At 39.9% G+C, this 16158-nt stretch overlaps 1 protein-coding gene across 2 annotated transcripts in view; it reads right to left on the minus strand.

Moving 5' to 3' along the window:
- Positions 1 to 16158, minus strand: part of elac2 (elaC ribonuclease Z 2) — a 49388-nt gene that overhangs the window by 23611 nt on the left and 9619 nt on the right. For both annotated transcript variants that reach the window (XR_014601817.1, XM_084071937.1), the window contains exons 2-11: positions 9403 to 9464; positions 7827 to 7877; positions 7412 to 7482; positions 5696 to 5760; positions 5030 to 5087; positions 4816 to 4884; positions 3100 to 3234; positions 2000 to 2055; positions 1227 to 1285; positions 1056 to 1128 (exon numbers count right to left, since the gene is read on the minus strand). Coding sequence is in view for 1 of the 2 variants with exons in the window: in XM_084071937.1 (XP_083928063.1) it covers positions 1056 to 1128; positions 1227 to 1285; positions 2000 to 2055; positions 3100 to 3234; positions 4816 to 4884; positions 5030 to 5087; positions 5696 to 5760; positions 7412 to 7482; positions 7827 to 7877; positions 9403 to 9464 (699 nt within the window). In the remaining variant the exon portion in view is untranslated. The remainder of the gene's footprint in view (positions 1 to 1055; positions 1129 to 1226; positions 1286 to 1999; positions 2056 to 3099; positions 3235 to 4815; positions 4885 to 5029; positions 5088 to 5695; positions 5761 to 7411; positions 7483 to 7826; positions 7878 to 9402; positions 9465 to 16158) is intronic.

Here is a 16158-nt window from a genome sequence, read left to right on the forward strand (position 1 = left end):
GCAACAGAATAACTGCAAACAAATTAAAAGTTTAGGCTATCAATATCATACAAAAGAGTGACCTCACCGCTCTGATGGACAAGAAATAAATAATCCTTTTGCAAACCACATCCATGATATCTGTTCGTTTGTCAACAATGTTCTAATTGGGAAGTTTATTTCAGCAGCTAGAATGTGAAAGTTTTAGTCCGTTTTTTGGTGCGCAACACAGCCCTCGTTTAAGTGAATTGCTGCTGCTGCAATGTGCGGAGTGTGCGCAACAGGGCATATCTCCGCCGCCAAGCCAGGGTGACATACCCAGGCCCATGAAATTCATATGCAGGCATAGTAGCCAATTAGAATGAAATCTGCAAAAACGGACTCATATACTGATACAGAACCATATATTGGCTATATATTATGGCTGTCGGGTGGAAATCATGTATCATGTGTGAAATAAATGGGTTATATTTCACAGATAGTTATACAATTCGTATAATGTATTAAAACATTTTTTGGATGGCCTTCCTGCCCTGGCATTTGGCCTCTGTGCCCTCCAAAAAATTACAACACCAAAGGCCAAGTGGCCTTGCCCCTAAAATGATGAAATTCCAGGCCTGGTTGTAAAGGTGTATCGCCTCTTGACAGCACGTACCTGAGAGAAAACCGTTCTCGTTATCATCCTGAGGGGGAAATTACTGTTCCGCATTCACCCAGCAGAGGGCTTGCTCAGATGAATGCTCGGTGGGGAGCAGTTAGGGGTTAGGTGTCTTGCTCAGGGACACTTTGAAACATAGATGGGCTACCTGAGGGTTGAACCAGCGCCCTTTCTGATTACTAGACAGTGCATGGCCGCCCAGAGAGAAGGAAGATGAGAAGAAATCCTATCCCCATGATCGGACACTTTTGTGACGTCGAACACGACAAAAAAAAAGAAGCAACGGAATAGTTCTCTACAGACAGTGGAAAGGAGTCCATTTGATCAGGTTTTCCCATGTTTGGAGAAGAAAAAAAACACCAATTTAGGTGGGGAAAGGGTGTAAGGAGTCCTGTTACGAGTACGTTGAAAAAACTACCTCTTTCCCTTCGTACATGACACTTTTCCCATCCTTAAGCTGTTTAATGAGTTTGCCGATAGCTGCTGTGCCACTGCGAGAGAAGGAGAGAGAAGAACAGAATCCAAACTTTTAGTGAGAAAGCACATACAGTAATGTACCTTTGTATCTAAAATACAAAAGTCCACTTACACGGGCAAACCAAGCTTCTTTGCTTCAGGGACCAAGAAGTTTCCTTTCTTGGGGTGCAGCTGCACATGGGGAGAGAAAATTCCTTTCAGAAATGTGAATGTGTCACAGCGGATCCATAAGCTCACAACGCGTATTGTGAGCTCGTAGATCTATCATTAAAATGCTGATTTCTTCCAAGCGTGCCTCATATACCATGTGAAGGCCTTTACACACCGGGGCGTGACAAACAAATGATACAAAAATACTAGATTTGTGTGTCCTGATGGCTGCTTGGCAGAAAGGGAATTTCTGCAAGGACTAATAAAGAATCAATCAATCTATCTTACTTACTTTCGGGCAAATATTTGACCTCAACACTATTCATATAGCCGATGCGTCATTCATACAGGTTGATGCCTTTATTCACAGTGTAGATGCTCAGAAATATCAAGGCCTGTTCCGAATAATACTATTTTCACTACTTTTGCACAACACCATTGTGCCACAAGTACAACATTTGTATCTGGATTTGTATTTGGAGTCTATCAAGTAATTGATAGAAAATGGCTAGTTGCAGCCCTATTAGCCGTCTCTTCACATGGTCTCTGTGTAAACAAGACAGGGTTTAATAACAGTGTGGCTTCCCTGTGGTTATTGATGACGGCTGTCCCAAATATCGGGGGAGAAACAACTGTTCAAAAAAATATATTTTTGGGCAAATTTAACACACATAAGAAAAAAAAGAAACCACTCCCGATGTGTAAAGACCTTAAGAATATTTAGATATTCAGTACCTTGCAAACGAATGCTACCACCAAGGATGCATCTCTGGTTGTTCTTGGATTTCCACCTACATTCAAACAATATTATGCATAAAACATTACACATTACACAACAGAACAGTGGTTCTCAAACATTTTCATGTCAAGCACCCCCAGATTGATATATATTTGGCAAAATACAAAACAAATCAAGAATTTTCAAAATGTTTTGATAATAGCAGATCTGCAAGTTGCGATGCGTTGTGAGCTTGTAGATTGGCTATTGTCAATAGCTGAACTATAAAAAAGTGGTTAAACTCTTCCTCATTTTGCCAGGGACCCCCTGGAACTCACTCAAAGACTCTTTGATAACCACTGCAACACTATTGTATAGCTGTATGCATAACCTTATAATGTACATTACCAATACTGCATGTTATGAGAACTCAGTATTATTCAGTGCAATCTTGCAACACTTAAATCACACATTCTATATTGAGTGAGTGTCAACACACTGAATCAGTGAATGCAAGCCAGTTGTAACATGATTTATTTTCTATGATGTAAACACTCAATTACTGGCAACCACGCTTGTCTGTCTGCAACGAGACATGTCCTCACAGTGACTAAAGCCTGAGTTATGTCTTGTTTTTTTGGTGTTACACACCAAAAATAGCCAATCTCATAACATGTTACAGCTACGCCTAGTTTCGCTATTTCTGAATAATTCTGAAAGTGAAATTGTTAACACTTTTCACTGGTGCAATAATTAAAAAACACAGATATATTCACAAGTGTTTGTGACTAAATAAATAACTACATTGGATCCATTGGCTCACAGGTTCTTTTTTTACATTTACTGAAAAGTACAAAGTTTCCACCTGACAGAGACGATATAATATATGTGTGTATTACATATAAGCTTCTTTGTGCGTGTGTGTAATGAGTTCATTATGTTTGGGTGTGACATCGTAATATGTAAAGTGTCATGTGCCTGTGTGTGTGTGTGGGGTATGTTTACATATTAAAGCTGTAGTGTGCAAGGGCACCATTAGCAATAAAAGATAAATCACAGTGCTCTAGCAGTGCAAAGCATTATGAGGAGGACCACCATGTGTCCCCTTGGTGCTCACCTGGACTAGCAGAGCTCCTGTCCCTGCTGCTGTTGGTATGAACCCGCTGGTCTCCTGCTTTCCTCTGGGATTCCTCTGTGCTGTTCTGTGCCGACCGGGCCGAGACGTTTGTGTCGACTCTGCCTGTCGACTGAGCTGCAGAATGGCCATGGCAAAAAGACGGATTCAGATTCTTACAAATCAAACCTTTTTCTGTTTAACCCCATTAAGACCGGGAAAGCATCTGTAATTTTTCGGGTTTCTTTGGCTATTAAAAAATAGCAGATATACAAGCTCATAGCGCGGCACCGAGTGCCGCGCTATGAGCTTGTAGATCTACAATTTTGGGGGGAAATCGTGAATATTTGTGCAAATCTTTGGATATTTTTTCAAAGCGAACATCTGTAAAATATGTTGTTCCAGGGACCTACAGAAGCAACGATTTGAGTTACAAATCTTCGCTTTAAAAAATATATATATTCAAAGATTTGCACAGATGTTCAAGATTTAAAAAAGTAGCAGATCTACAAGCTCATAGCGCGGCACCGGCACTCGGTGCCACGCTATGAGCTTGTAGATCTGCTATTTTTGAATAGCCAAAGAAATCTTAAAGTGACATAGATACGTTCCCGGTCTTTTTTGATCTCTGGGACCCTAATGTACACTCTTGTTCTCAGGGCTATTTTAACTCCCAGAGTGTACAAAAGGGTCCATTTGGTTACACTTGTACACTCTTGGGAGTTAAAATAATACTGAAAGTTAGGGTCCATTTGGTTCCTAACTATCAATTTGGTTCCTAACTATCAATCAAATAGCTGGGGACACCCCGAAAGTGTAGTAAAGAAGTCAAATTACAGGATATAGCTGCAAGAATGAGAGAAAAAAAAGTCAACTGTACTATCCAGAGTTATTGTGGCTGATAACCACTTGAACCCTAGCGTCCTTATTCTGGTCATGTCGTATGAGGTGAAAGTGTGCCAAAAATAGGCAGTGCTTTGGTGTAGAGGGGGAAAAAAAGGTATGGACAAAGTACAGTTTAAAGGAATAGTTCACCCGCTGCCTACCAGTCCGCCGGTCATCAAATTATTGGCTTAGGAATGCGACCAAAACAAAAACATGTCTCCATGGGGTAACTAATCGATAGAAAAAAAATATTGTCTTGGGTGAACTATCCCTTTAAGTGGTTCAGGTGAGATATGCATTTTCTAGCCACAGTTTAGTCTCCATCCAGACTCTAGAAAAGGTTAAGGCTAATATGCATTATGTAAAACCATTCTAATAGATAACTTGCATCCAAAGTGTATTTGGTTACTCCTCCATCATGAGAATGGCTCCACCCGCAGGGCAAGAGTGGTGCTGCAGTTTGGCTGAACGTGATCACATGGAATGGTTTGTTTACTAGCATTTACTTACTACTAGCTCCAGAATAGGCTCTATGCACAGCAGCCACATTGTGAAGACATTCACAGGTGTTACCAATGATACTAATGAAGGCTCTGTTCCATTCTGGTCAAACAGAGTCAGGGTGCTGATGTTGTGCACGTTGACTCTCTCAGAGTTATGGGGGTCATGGAAATGAAAAATCTGAGAGCCACTATGCTACACTAAATGGAACAGAGCCTTCATTAGTATCATTGGTAAAACCTGTGAAGGAAGTGATAATATGGCTGCTGTGCATAGAGCCGATACTTGGCATCGATACGTTTACATATCCTTCATTTAGGCATTATAACTCACCAAATAAGGGCACTTGAAGGACCGTCATTGTGGCATCCGAGTACGTCTCTTCCGTATACGGTCGAACGGCTGGAAGATTATCACACACACACACACACACACACACACACACACACACACACACACACACACAGTGAATATGGCAGCATTCACACCCAATGGATCACATAATGTCACCGTCATACTAGTCTGACTGCAACCGTTGTCAACATACATAGTTTGATGTCTTCCAGTGGTCCAGAAAACACCTTGATGGCATTCAGGTAATTCTCCTTTATTTAAAAAGGGACAGACATGAGGATGAAACATGACATTAAAAGCAAATTAGGGGAAACATAAAACATTACGTATTAGTAACCAGTGTTGTAAAGTTACTAAGTACATTTACTCAAGTACAATGTTGAGGTACTTTTACTTTACTGGAGTATTTCCAGTTTTCAGTACTTTCACTTCTACTCCACTACAAATATTATACTTTTACTCCACTACAATAGTTTGAAAACTTTATTTACTAGTTACTTTGTAGATTTTGATTATTATTACAAAACATACATTAGTCACTTCAGCCCTATATACATTTTGGCCATTTGAAAATAGCCGATCTACAAGCGACGCATTGTGAGCTTGTAGATTTGCTATTTTCAAAAGATTTTTAAAAATGGGACATTCTGCATAATAAGTACTTTCTACTTTCGGTGCTTTAAGTACATTTTGATACCAATACTTTTGTACTTTTTACTCAATTAAATTCCGGACTTCTGGAGTAATTTCTACATTGCAGTATTGATACTTTTACTTAAGTAAAAAATGTGAGTACTTTTCCCACCACTGTTAGTAACACCAAACTCCTTCCAGAAACATGTGAGGTTCATTCACTCACCAGCTGTGGGGGTCCAGAGAGAACACACTCTGGGACACCCGTGTCCTTCAGTGTCAGTATCATCCCTGTAGCAAAAAGAACACAGTCATCATCACACAGCTGAAAGGTGGTCTGTCCTGATGACACAGGCCTCCACATGTGTATACTGCATATCTCTGTTGTCGGGCAGAACCCAGCTATGTCCAAAATATTAACTTTTCAGGAAATTAAAAAAGAAACATGTTTTTAGAACACAACACTGCCTCATCAAAGTTGGTGACTTTATACATTGTAAAGGTACTTGAATGTGTCCTTATATTATCATCACTTTACCCAAATACAGCTCAAGTGGAGTTAGGAGTTTTTTGACCATTAATGTGGAGGGAAGGTTTTTTTCCGTCTGTCTTCGTCATTCTAATCAATGATGGAAAAAACAACTCTCAAAAGGTTGGAGTTAGGTGGTTTGACCGACAGTTTGAGGATCAATGGAGATAGGAGGTTTAGTCAGAAGCACATTTTAATACTTTTCATTGGTTCAATATATGTAAATCCTACACACAGACGTAACGGGTGTTCAATAGCACTCATTTATTTAAAAAAAATTAAAGCGTTGAAAAAAGGAGAATACTGTGTTGGTTGTTAAATATTGTTATATCTGCCGTTTTTGAACTGCCTCATTTTGGTGACATTTACCTGAAACCATGCACCTTATGTACAGTACATATCTCTTATTACACATTCTGCTATGTAACTGCCTCATCCCACTGCTATCCCTTATTGATGCTAGCTTGCTATGCAGATGTACAGTATCTTGGTGACTTGTTCTCATGTTTTTGTTCTTTAGATTAGTGTTCTCTCAACCACAACGGTTCAGAATGTTTTTTTAGACAGCATGTTGCTTAGACAGATGCTAGGTTCATTGTTTACCTGGTATCTAAGTTTTCTCTATTATTTACCTTGTTGTTAAGTGACTAGAGTTCTTCTGTACTGCTTATTCTGTTTTCATACTTGTAAGCCGCTCAGGATAAGAGCGTCTGCTAAATGGCAAATTGTCTATTTTACCCACACACATTATGTTATGTTTCCACCTCTCTTGAAACTGCAATGACGGAGCTTAAACAACAAAGAATTTCACCCACTTCTTTACATCTGTCTATTTTACCCACACACATTATGTTATGTTTCCACCTCTCTTGAAACTGCAATGACGGAGCTTAAACAACAAAGAATTTCACCCACTTCTTTACATCTGTAAACCTGTGATGTGACGTTACGTTGCACACCGAAAGTAGCCGATCAACAAGCACAGAACACGTTGCATCGTGACGCGCAGTTAGTTTGTTTATCGGCTATTTTACGTGAGCGTCACCATCATATAACGGAGAACAACTTAAAGGGATAGTTCACCCAAAATAATACTTTTTTTCTATTGATTAGTCACCCCATGGAGATTTGAATTCATGGATATTTTTTTAGTTTTTGTCGCATTACTAAGCCAATAATTTGATGACCGGCAGCGGTTCCGGTACGAGACACAAAGAGTCTCCTTTGTGTCTCCTACCGTAACCGCTGCCTACCGGTCCGCTGGTCATCAAATTATTGGCTTAGGAATGCGACAAAAAAAAGAGTCTCCATGGGGTGACTAAGCAATATAAAACAGCCATTTTGGGGGTGAACTATCCCTTTAAGCACAGGAAAACTGAGGGGGATTTAATAAGTGTTGGGTGTGTGCCAGACCTGATAAACCCCCAACATTCGGCCAGCTCACTCTGGTCAAGAAGATGTTATCCAGACGAGCAGCTTTCAACCTGTAAACAGCAAAACGGCACAGAAACCATTTTGTAAAGGGTCCGACGGGTTCATGGTGATTTCTTTGCATTTGTATAAATCGGTGGTTCTCAACGTGGGGTCTGGGGACACCCAGGGGTTCTTGGGAGGGGGGTTGTTCCAGGGGGTCCCCAGCTAAATGATTGATAGTTACAGTAGGAACCAAATGGACCCTTATGGGGCTGTAACTCTGACAGTGTACAAACAAACATTTGTACACTGTCAGAATTATGGGGGTCCGTATGAATGATACCAAACCAGGGGTCCTTGAAATTAAAATGTTTCTGAACCATTGGTATAAATCACAGGAGGAGAAACAGCTTACTTGTGTTCCTGCATGAGCCTCTGTGTGCCTTCACCACAGTTGAACAGGTACCTGAGGTAGTGGGGAGGACAATAAGCGTTTATCAGTGGCGGAAAGTAACTTAAATCCATTTCATCTTGAGGTACTTTTACATTACTTGAATATTTATATTTTTCCTATACTTTATACTTCTACTCCACTACATCTCAGAGGGAAATAGTGTACTTTTTACTCAACTATAACAGCATTACAGTAGTTACCAGTTACTTGTGAATGAAGAAAAAAAACACAGATTAAGTGATAAATAATTATGTATTCATATTAAGCTACCCAGTAGCCCTGGTCCAGACTCCAGAGTGTTAGTGAGTTCTTTTTAACGCCCTGCCAGGCGCTCGGCTCTGCTCATAGACAAAGAAATTCCGCTGCCCTGCGAGGGCTCCAACCGTAAAAAAAATAAACAAAACCACTTCGCTACTCACTGAGACAAAGGCAGTTTTGTCCACCTTCTCTGTATAATACACTTTTCGTCGGAGACGCATTGAGAGCTTGTAGATCGGCTATTTTTGCTGCGCAACATGCTTCCATAGAAGACATGCTGGCTTCCATGGAATCCAAATGACTGAAATCAGTCTTGGCGACTGAGAACTTTAATCCATGCGCCCTCTATAGATCTGGTCAATGGTCATTTATATTGACCAGATCTGCAGGGCAGTGGAATTCTTTGTCTATGAGCAGAGCCGAGCGCATGGCAGATAACTCACTAAAACGCCCTGGACCAGGGCTAGCTACTAGGGGTGTGCCGATATATCGTCCCACGATATATCGCGATACGTTTTCGTGACGATATGTATCGTTTTTTTTTTTTTTTTTTTTTTTACTTTTTTTTTTAACAATCATTATAATCAGGCATGCAAACAGCCCCGAGGTGAAAAGGGTGACAACATGTTTTTTTTTTTTGGGGTCAGGTGTCACACTATTGCCCTATTTGGATTGAAAACGGCTATTGTAGCTGAAAAGCTACAAGTTTGCATGTCTGAATAATGCAAAAACAGAATTATTTGTTTGCATTTACTTTTTTACACCCCCATATATTTTCATAATAAAAAAAGTGCGTATCGTATCGTATCGAAATCGTATCGAAGTTGTGAGCCAAATATCGTATCGTATCGTTTGGTGAAATTAGTGTATCGGCACACCCCTACTAGCTACCCAGCAGCACATGAAGTCATTCAAATCAGCCCCACCTTTACCAGCTGGAACATTAAAGTGATATGAATGTGAAATGGACCATTCTGCATAATATCATAATATAATTTCTTCCGCCACTGGTATTGTCACATTGTGGTATTTCTACTTTTACTTATTATATATTAACACTTGAACCCCAACTAGTTCTGGGGGGGGGGGGGGGGGCGGACAGTTGGCAGATATTACATTTGTATAATATAGCTCACAACGTGTCGTGTTGCGATGTCTCACTGAGAAGAGAGGCTTTAAGTGGTTAAGTAAAACATCTGACTACTTCTTCCATCACTGGCAATTCTACTTCTCCGTCAGTAAAACAAGAGAGTACTTCTTTCAGCGGTCACATAGTTACCTGTTGTACTCTGAGAAGACGTAGAGTGCTGCAGCGTTGGCCCTGCTGCCTGAAGACACCACCTGCAGGAGGGGTTCAACAGTTAGTCAAACTAATCCATTTCATTATTTAAAACTTTTTTCTTTTCTTTTTTTATCGATCATTGATTTAAATGGGGGGGGGGGGGGTAAATTGACATTTTTCTTTTCTTTCAAATCTTTTTAGAAATAGCAAAAAGAGCAGATCTACAAGCTCACAACATGACATTTCATAAATGGTGCATTAATGGTGCTTTACATAGATGTGCATTACATTCACCCATTCACACACATTCATACACCAATGGCGGAGGAAACCATGCAGGGCTCATCAACCTGCTCATCGGGAGCAATTAGGGGTTCAGCGTCTTGCTCAAGGACACTTCGACACTAACTCTGGGGGAGCCCGGGATACCGGCCACTCTACCCCTGAGCCACTGCCGCCCCCCCATGACACTTAGTGACCTTGTAGATCAGCTATTTTTGCACTGTTGTACAATGAAGTATAAAATAGGGCTTAAGTGGTTAATCAGACTAATCGATGGTGTCAAAAGCTGATTCTTGATGATTTGATTCATCAAAAAAAGTTATCAATAGAATAATCGCTACGAAAATAATGGATCGTCGAAACCTTATTTGCAAGTTTGCTTTTCCAGTCTAAAGAGAATCAGCGGATACAGAAACAGTGTGTGTAGGTGTGTGTGTGTGTGTGTGTGTGTGTGTGTGTGTGTGTGTGTGTGTGTGTGTGTGTGTGTGTGTGTGTGTGTGTGTGTGTGTGTGTGTGTGTGTGTGTGTGTGTACACATTAACAGTCCAGTTTATGGAAGAGGTTGTATAAAGACCAGATTAACCACTTAAGCCCATGTTTATACTTCAACAAGCTCACAACGCGCCGTGATGCAACGTGTTGTGAGCTTGCAGACTTAAAATAATAATAGTAATAACATTTGAAAGATTGTGGAAGAATTGTGAGATATTATGTAACAGCCCAGTGAGCCATAGTCGAATATTAGACGTCCGTTTTTTTTTTAGACCTAAATTAGCTGGTCTAGAATCGGTCTATAATGTAGACCGAATTTAGCCGACTGAATTTAAAGCATTATTCCATAAATATTGATTAAAAAAACAATTGTAAGTTGCATAACTGATCTCCAATTATTGGACAAAAACTATTTGAATAGCCATTGATCATTATACAGTATAGTTTAAATTTAGCCAAGATTTAGACGTTTAAATCAAAACCATATATAAACGTCTACATTTAGACCAGTTTTAAACCATGACATTTATTTTATTTTTTAGACATGTTTTTGAAAAAGGTTTGTATCAGGACGCTAACAGTATGTTTAGAAGTGATAATATCTCACTATTATCGCTTAAATAATGGCAGTTTGCATTAATAATTATGATAGGCCAGTAATGCAATTAGTCCTTTAAAATATATTTCTATAACGGCATATGTTCGCACTATTTGCGGTCGAGGACAGCCTAAATCAAAATAAACTCGACGTGACTGCACACTGCATCATTTTATGAGGAAAAAGCTATGAACGGAAAATATAACTATGTGCAGTGCCCAACACCAGCAGTAGGGGGCAGCACCGTTATCTCGGTCCAGCGTTGCCAGATTTTGCGAGAGAAATAAGCAGCCAGGTCTATGAAAACAAGGCCAAAGCAAGCAACTGTAGGCCACATGAGAGATATCTCATATATTATTTATTTATTTATATATATACGATCTACAAGCTCACAACGGGTCTTCATAGAAAAACTTCATAGAAAAACAAGCCTAAACTAGCGTATAAGAAGCAGACATGGCAACACTACTACCGGAAGTTGTAATCTACTGCACACATTACACCCGCGGTCGGTTCGAAGGTTTGTTTGTTGGAGGAGACTGAGCGTCGAGCAAAATTGAGAGAAGAGAAGTGAAGAGAAGAGAAGTGAGAAGAGAATCAAATAAAATCAAGTTACAACATATAACCTTTGAATTCAGGTGAGTGCAAAAATATATGTTATTGAACAGATGTTTAGTCTTGCATTGTTTGGCCATATTATCACCGTCCAGCACCAGTTAGCGTTAGCTTACTTTTAATTAGCTTACAAGCTAGTTTCAGCTTGGGGCTGCAATAACATGGCTTGCTATCGACTGCACGACTTATCGATTCGAAGAAATGCCCTTCTGACACAAACCTTTAGGTCAAATGGGTCGCTTCGCGAACGTTAAGCGTTAATGAAGCATGATTGGATGTGCTACACAAACGCAGTTAGCCCCGTCGACGCGTTGTGGCCCTTTTCAAGATGTTTTGGCCATTATCTCTCGAACAGAAGGTCCAATCTGCTCAATTTAAAGCTGGTTGGATGCGTGACTTTGAGGATATTAGGTTACATAATTACTAATGTTGGGGTTTCGGCTCCAAAGTATGTTAATTGACTGGGCTGGCCCATTTAGGGCAGGGCCTTAATGTGTAGGCCCGTTGAGAACTCTATACTTAAGTACATGTATTTAGTTAGTCTCCACCAGTGAGTGGGTTACATGGCGGCTTTCCGACATGTCGCCTTTCCGACGTTAACGAACCCTATACCTAACCCTCACCCTAACCCTAACCGCACGCGGAAGCCACTAGTCGGAGTGGCGACATGTCGGCATGGAAGACTGTTACCCAGTGAGTGCACCACTGCCCTTTATAGTAGGAGATAACTAAAATGGATACATATTGTAATTGTACTTCTATTCCACTACAATTATTTGAAAACTTATGTTACAAGTTACTTTGTAGAGATTGATTATTATTACAAAACATACATTTACCTCTTAAGCCATATATACATTTAGACCATTTGAAAATGGCTGATCTACAAGCTCACAGTATCAATACTGCATCGTAAAAACACTTTGTTAGATGTAGAAGTCCTGTATTCAAAATTGACTTCAGTAAAAGTATAAAATGATTGGCAAAAAAATGTACTCCTATTATCAAAATTAAAGGTAGTCATTGGGAAGAATGTCTCATTTCAATAGTTAAAAAAAAATAGCAGATATACAAGTTCAGCAACAGCTTGTAGATATGTTATTTTCAAATTATAATTTTTTACATTATAAAACTGAAATCGGACATTCTGCATAATGAGTAATTTATACTTTTGGTAATTGAAATACATTTTGATACCAATAATTTACTCAGGTAAAGATTTAATTCTGGACCTTTCCTTGTAACTGAGTATTTCTACACTGTGCAGTATTGATACTTTTGCCTAAGTGAAAAAATGTACTTTTTCCACTACTGGTGCCACATTATGACTTGTAGATCAGCTACTTTAGGTACTATTACCTTTCTTAAAACTTATTGTTAATACTTTGTGTAAATTGTGTAAAAATAAAAATCATGCATTGATGCAATGACATTTAAAGATAAATTACTCCTACATTTTTAGTTTCTATTAATTTAATATTTTTAAAAAACATGACCATTGGAATGCTAAAATGTAGGGTATTTTAGGGGGGATTAAAAAGGTTTGAAGAACTATATATTGTGATAGTAATCATTTCTACAGAGCGTTTGTTCGGTCACAGGGGTCTCTCCAGCTCTTTAGTAAACAGAATATACTACATTATCAGGTTGATGACCACATTTGAGCCAATCAGGAGAGAGGACTGAAAATGCATTTTCTGTTTAATAAAGAGCTGGAGAAATATAGGAGACTGCTTTTACTGAACAAACACTCTATAGCAATGAGTACTATCATAATATAAAGCTATTTAACCCTTATGTCATACTGCTCATGCATTTATTTTGATGGCACCCTCCCTGCCTCCGCTTTGCTTAGCCCTAGCCCATGATATGAGTATAATTATGTGGCTATTCAATACTTGATCCTTAAAGGAGACACACCATGAATTTAAAAAAAGTATTTGATATTTAATATCATATGGTGTATGTCCCTCAAACCATTTTCAAAAGGTTTGAGCCTAAATCAACACTCAGATATACTCATCCCAAGTCAATTCTCTCAGGCTTATAAAGCACTTTCAGCTGCAATACCAAAACGTCCTGTTGGGCAGGGGGGTGCTGTACTGCGGTACTGAGCAATTCTGTCTGTCAAAATACATGGGCAAAAAGTTTGGTGAGGTAAGCAAACTTGCCATTCTGAGATGGCCTGTTTAGACACGCCCATTCTGAAAATCTCTGAAATGAGAATGAATGACTGAATGTTAAAAATAAATATTTTTTGGGGTACAAGAGACACTGGGGAGCCCAAAAAATACCCAAAAAATAAAAAAAAGTGAAATTCATGGTGCGTCTCCTTTAACTACAGAGTCTACTGATAAGCCACATAAAGGCTTACAAGTAATTCAAAAATTATGTCTAAAAATGGTTCAATAATAAATTATGATTATCATGTAGTGTAGACTACATCGATGTTGACCTTCTGAAAATGTTGGTTATTTGGCAATCCATAGTCCGTGGCTCCATGTACATCAATTGCTGCATCAATGCAGTGCGGCATGGTGCCGTTCAGTCTGTGGCACTGCTTGGGTGTTGTGGAAGTGTAGATCTGCTGTATACAACAATTTAGAAATGAGTGCCAGACGCATTTTATTGCAAGCTATTGAATGGTAAAAGTATTAGTGTTCTTATTTTATTTATTTTTTTATTGTGTATTGATTGCCAATTAATTGTGAATAAGGCTATATTTATTTTATCCATTGTGTGGTACAACTTGAGTGCAACTAAAAGCAGTAGATATATAAATCACAATTTGGTATCTGTAATATTGTTTTCTTTTGTTTTATTTTGTTTTCAGCAACATTTATTATGGCCTCTAATTATTTGAAAGATTGGAGGAGAAAACGGACTAGGACGGGTGCCTTTTTAGAATTGTTTGACAGTGATGAAGACGTGACCGATTCACAGGAGACTGTTGAAGCACAGGATTTGGGCGGGACACAGGAGGAGGGTGGTGCAAGTCACTCTGGTACATCTTTTGGTCCAAGTATGGGTGAAGAGCTTGATAGAAACGATGACTATGGAGAGTACCCAGATACAAGTGACGAAAAAACCGAGCTTGTTGATCTAGAATCACAAACCGAAGAGGAACAGTTGAGTCTAAGACAGGATGTGGCATCTTGGGCCACAGCCACAAAGCAGACCCACAGCAGTGTAAATACGATGCTAGCGATCCTCCGCAAACATGGCCACAATTTGCCCAAAGATGTCCGTACACTTTTGCACACTCCACGTTTTGTAGACAGCAGTAAGAAATGTGGTGGTGACTACATTTATTATGGACTTGAGTCAGGCATCCGCAAGTACCTGGAGCAATGCCCAAGTTACACAGGAGCAGTCATGTTGGACATAAATATTGTTGGTGTTCCCCTGTTCAAATCCAGTCAGAAACAATTTTGGCCAATTTTGGCCAAATTTCACAAATCTGACCCTTTTCTTGTGGCTCTATTTTGTGGGAGTAAAAAAACGGAACCAGTAGAGGAGTATCTACAGGATTTTGTGCAGGAGTTAGTAGACCTTCAGGAAAAAGGCATTGAGAATGAAGGGGTCCAGTTGGAGGTCAAGATCAACGCTTTCATCTGTGACTCTCCTGCAAGAGCTTTTGTCAAGTGCATCAAAGGCCACAATGCTTATCATGCATGCGAACGCTGTGAAGCTTTGGCCGTCCGGGTGGACAGCAGGATGGTCTACACAAACCATGCTACTTGTGAAAGAAGAACGGATGACAAATTTCGAAAGGTTGAATACACAGTCCACCAAAAAAAAGCTACACCCCTCATTACAGCTGGAATTGGGTGTGTCAGCCAGTTTGTGTTGGACTACATGCATGTGGTTTGCCTTGGTGTCGTAAAGAGGCTTCTGACTTTTCTCATTCAAGGTCCTGCTGAGTGCAGACTGCCCAAAATAGCAAGAGACGAACTGTCCAGCAGAGGACAAATGCCCTCAGAATTTGCCAGGCAACCAAGGTCGCTAGTAGATCTCGATCGGTGGAAAGCCACAGAATTCCGGCAGTTCCTACTCTACACAGGTCCAGTTGTGCTGAAAGACATACTGTCAGATGACCAGTATCACCACTTCTTGTGTCTGACAGTAGGTATGTCTATCATGCTTGAGTCTGATCAGGAGCAGAGAGAAGCATATCTGGAGTACTCCAGGGAACTACTGAAGCACTTTGTGGAGAACTCTGCTGAGTTTTATGGGAAAACCTTTTGCGTGTACAACATCCACAGCCTGCAGCACTTGCATGAAGACGTGGTGGGTTTAAAATGCTCCTTGAACGAGATTTCAGCATTCCCTTTTGGGAACCATTTGCAGTCCATCAAGAGAATGGTTCGAAATGGCCAAAATCCAATTGCACAGGTCACAAAGAGAATTGTGGAACAGGAGCAGGCAAAGCCAACCCAAAAATCGTCTCTCAAGAGGTACTATGTCTCAGCAAAAACCAGAGACAGTTGCTTCATCCTTGAAGACGAGATTGCGTTTGTGAGGGAGAAGAGGAGTGATGGCAAGCTGGTGGCTGATGTCATTACACTGGATGATGCCAATGATCTGTTTGACAAACCATGCAAGTCCAAGATCTTCAACATTGCATACGTGGACAGACAAATGGATCAAGCACATCGACGACTGCTTGATAAAAAACAAGTGTTAAGGAAGGCTGTTTGCCTTCCACATTCTGAGGGATTTGCCATCTTTCCACTTCTACACAACATGGACTAAATGGCCATTTGT

This window comes from Gymnoscopelus microlampas, assembly GCF_963454915.1.
Source record: "Gymnoscopelus microlampas genome assembly, chromosome: 11".
Lineage (NCBI taxonomy): Eukaryota > Metazoa > Chordata > Actinopteri > Myctophiformes > Myctophidae > Gymnoscopelus > Gymnoscopelus microlampas.